A 4,758-nucleotide genomic window follows, 5' to 3' on the forward strand; every position below is an offset into this window, starting at 1 on the left:
TAGTTTTGTTCGCAGTTTTGTGTATGAAATGATAAATACTAATGTTACCTGGTCTTAGCATTTCCAGCTATACGTTACACTGAAAACTCTTATAGTTTAAAATACAATTATAGACCTGTACTCTTATTTTGCAATGCATATTTATAAAACGGAAAGTAAATGATATAATTTTTCTGTTTTCTCAAATAAAAGAATACAAACATCTATTTTAAATTAGAAAGGACTAAATGAAACCACGCATTTTTATAATTATTAAAAGGTTTTATTGTATGGAATTACCACACATGTTATTATTCTCTGACAATAAATACTTTATAGCTATGTACATTTCAATAAGCAATGAAACATCAAATAAAACAGCCATGCAAACATTTAAATACAACATTGTACCCACAGAGAGTCAAAAAACAAAACAAAACAAAAATAAAAAAACACACAGCAACCACGAATATCCATCCCTTCCTCACCAACTGTGTATTTTAAGTCCTGAATATAGCAATGCAGTGAGGAAAAATATGGGGTTTTATATAGAACAGTACATTAATAAATAAGTATCTCTAAATCAGACATTGGTCCATTAAATACAAGCCAAAAGCAGCGCAGTAAGTGTGATTGCTCAGGTTTAGTTGCGGTTAATTCTAGGACTGTATATATATATATATATATACATCAGAAGTTAGTGGGGAACCTCATATGGCAGTACTGCCGGGCTCCATAGGATGATAGCAGAGGTCCAGCATTTATGTTAAGTATAGCTGGCAGCATGGAAGCTGACCTTTGCTGAAAATGACTATAGTTCCAGGACTGGTTGAGATCTGGGACAGAAATTTCTGGCTCCTTGGTTTTCTTCATAATGCTCTCTATGCTGAAGGAGCATTTGTTTGGAGGATGTTGGTTGCCCAAAGCCTGGGGTTTGAGCTGTATATTTAGTCCTTGGATGTTACTGGGGAGTTTCCCCTGAGGCATATCCTGGTAAGAGATCTGCTGGTGTGTAGGGATCACTAGTCTTTCAGTTATGGGCATCGGGGTTACGACATGAGGATGAACATATGTCTGTGGGTGAAGAGCCCTGTAAGGTCTGTAGTAATGAAAGGGAGGGTAGACCATCAAGCTATCTTTGATGAATTCGTTGTGGTGTCTTTTAAATCGTTTTCTCCTCCTGAGGAAACTTCCATTATCGAACATGTCTTCTGAAGCTGGGTCCAGAGTCCAATAGTTTCCTTTGCCTGGGTTGCCCGGTTCCCTGGGGATCTTGATAAAGCAGTCATTGAGAGACAAGTTGTGCCTTATAGAGTTTTGCCAGGCTGGGAATTTGTCCTTATAATAGGGAAATTTATTGCTGATGAAGTCACAGATTCCGCTGAGGGTCAGTTTTTTGTTTGGACTCTGTAGAATAGACATGGTGATCAAGGCGATGTATGAATATGGAGGTTTTACTAAGGTCCTTTTTGATTTACCTCCAGTGTTCATGGTCTGTTCTGTAGACTCACTCTCTCCAGAAGAGTCACTCTCTGATTCCCCACAGCTGGATTTGGTGGGAGACATCTTAGTATCCATGTCTGAAGATTGAGGCTTTAGGCAGAAATGTTGTTGGAAGCCACAACTGTCATCTTCTCCCAGAATATCAATTTCATCTTCCTCATCTGAAATCCTTGAGAAGAACTGCTCCTCTGAGATATTGGTCTGTTGGAAGAAGCTCATGGCCACAAGTGACCGTCCAAAACAGCTATGAGGAACTGTCTGGATTGTAATCTCTGCGTTGTCTTGTGGCTGACCAGGATCTCTGAAGGAATTCCCTCACAGCCTCCTCTTATAAGCAGAGCTGCACTGAATTCCTGGTCACTGGTCTCTTCCCTGAAGACACCCAGCTCTGTAAGGCAGTCATCTGCAATTGAATTGGAGATAATCTGCCAGATAAGCTTTTATGAGAGGGTCCTGCACCTGGGAAGGAGGGACTAGGTCAACAAGAGTGGTGGTCCAGAGGATGGGAATTAACACTTGCTGTGCACATCAATAGACTCTAGCAACTTTCATTATTTACAACACATGCAATGGTTTGTTAAGCTCACTATTGTGGATCAATGTTTGTCCAGGCTGTTTACACTTTTTGTGGCTAAAGAACTGAGCTTTCAATGATTTTCTATGCATTCATTTTATCCTCTTCATTGATTGATTGTCAGAAACTAGGCATGCATTTAGCAGGTATACATTACATTTATGTCACAATCCGGCTATATTACTTTCGACATTTAATGAAGATTAAAAAACAATATATTTTAATGATTACATTTATATACATAACCCACATTTTGCACACATTTAAAAATTATATGCAAGACACAACTGAAATATAAACCTCACTCTGTTACTATATACCCTGAAGAATGTTATAGTAATGGAAGGGCAAACAATTGTGTCTTTTATTTTATAGGCTTTTTTTATTTTAACAGATGCCATATCAAAATACATATTTCAATTGCATAATAATACATTATTTTATTGTAAAAAATTGTCCTAAACTATACAAATATATGGTATATTTGTTGTTATTTTTGTTTTTCTCTGTTATGTATACTACTTCTTGAGCTTTTTAAAATAACTGATGAAATATCCTGGTTAGCGGTGATCACAGTATTTTTCTATAATTCTAAGTGCGGTAACAATAATAATAATAATAATAATAATAATAATAATAATAAAAAGCTGATTTCTATGCCATGAAAAAAATGTGTACATTATGTTTATGTACCATAAAATACATCAAAATTAGACGAATAAAATACAAATATACATTTATTAAGACTATATACTTTATAATATATATATATATATATATATATATATATATATATATATATATATATATATATATATATATATATATATATATATAGTTATTTATTTATATTTATAAAATATCCTACTTGCTGAAGAATATATATATAAACCCTGAACCTAAAGAATGTTAAATCTAAATAAATAATGTTCTACCATAAATATCTGGAAAATCAGATATATACAAATCTATTGGTTTTGTTTTACAATTTTTGCTTTCAGTCTGAAGAAACATTAATAATAATGATAACACTAATTAGTTGTAGTTGTAGCATTAATAGAAGAAGTAGTAGTAGATATGAAATGCAACCTGTTTTCTGTAAGTTTAGGTTGGAGTGTGTGTGTAATAGGTCTGGATGTGATTGGAGCACTTACTTTGCATGTGAAGTGCCTAGACCATGCCTGCTATTTAATGATGTGTGTTTGTAGAGTTCTAAAGTCTTGCAGGTGGTTTGGAAATGATGGCGTGAATAAAAGGATCTGCAATGTGAAAGAAAAACATGCAATAGTGAACATTAGCCACCAAGCTCTGCATATGAAGACAGAGGAGGAAATGGTTTGGCAAGTAGGGTTTACTGATCACCACAGGGGGGCTTTCATGAGCAGATAGCAATAACAAGTAAAAAAGAGCTTCATTGCTCTACTGGTCAATCTGCATGTGGATCACACTGATGTCAGTTATAGCCTATCCTTTTGGGGTTGTTGTTGTTTTGTTTGCTTGTTTTTTTCTTAAAATACAGAAAACAGCTATAGTTAAACTGTATTAAAATGCTAAAGTGGCACCTTCTGGGGACTGATATCCATCTCACATTTATGGAGGAATAAAATAACCCCAAGTGGTCTGTTGTAAGAAGCCATTGGGCTCAGATGGATAACTAGAACAGTTATGATAAACTGCCTGTATGGTGATGTACATTATTTTGTGGCTGGACCAGGATCCCTGAAGGAGTTCCTTCACCCCCTCCTCTCATAGACAAAGCAGCACAGAACGCCTGGACACTTGTCTCTTCCTTGAAGACACCCAGCTCTGTCAGGTAGTCATTTGCAATGCAATTTAAGATAAATAATAGACTGATTAAAAGATAGATATGTGCTTCTGTATTATATTTAACTGGTAAATATGTGTTAAACATTTAATCCTCTCTTTATAATAACTTGGTGATGAACTGATCATGTGTGAGAGTTATCTATACAATTTGTGACCTATTAGTTTCACTAAATACCCTGAAAATGTTTACATTAGTGGAAGGCAAACCAATGTCTTTTCCTTTTTTTCTGTTTTCATTTTACAGATAAAAGATCCATTTCATATCAAGTTATCTGTTTCAACTGCAATTTATATTATTTTACGAAATTGTACAAATAATTTTTAAATCTATTATTGCATTTGTTCTTCATCGTTATGTATATACTTTTTCTGAGCTTACATTTTTCTTTTTCAGTTCAAATCATTGATTAAACATTAGCATGGGTAGCTTTAACATTTATATGTGTGAGTATATATATATATATATATATATATATATATATATACATATACACACACACACTAAAGAATGTTGTGATTATTTGTTCAATATTCTTTTCAACAATTAAATGCATTGAAGCAAGAAGATGTAGAGATGTTTGTAGTAGTTTTACATAGAATTTGTACTCGTAGTCTAAGGTTTTGTATACAGTAGTAATGATGACCTATCTGTAGCTTCTCTTTGTAGTCCTGCTTTGAGTTGATGTTGATGTTTTTGGTGTGCAAAGACCAGAAGTTAGGCTTGAGTGTATGTGTAATAGGTCTGGATTTGAATAGAACAGCTACTTTGCATGTGAAGTGTCCAGACCACGCCTGCTATTAAAATGATGTGTGTTTGTAAAGTTCTAAAGTCTTGCAGGTGGTTTTGGCAATGGAAATGATAGAAGGAATGAAAG

General features: G+C 34.4%; 1 protein-coding gene across 1 annotated transcript; it reads right to left on the reverse strand.

Moving 5' to 3' along the window:
* Positions 1-258: 258 nt before the first annotated feature.
* Positions 259-2,672, reverse strand: LOC120924926 (forkhead box protein D5-A-like). Its single transcript, XM_040335883.1, has one exon. The coding sequence runs from the start codon at positions 1,699-1,701 to the stop codon at positions 670-672; it is 1,032 nt and encodes a 343-aa protein (XP_040191817.1). The 5' UTR covers positions 1,702-2,672; the 3' UTR covers positions 259-669.
* Positions 2,673-4,758: the final 2,086 nt, after the last annotated feature.

The sequence above is a fragment of the Rana temporaria genome, chromosome 1 (assembly GCF_905171775.1).
Source record: "Rana temporaria chromosome 1, aRanTem1.1, whole genome shotgun sequence".
In the NCBI taxonomy this organism is placed as follows: domain Eukaryota; kingdom Metazoa; phylum Chordata; class Amphibia; order Anura; family Ranidae; genus Rana; species Rana temporaria.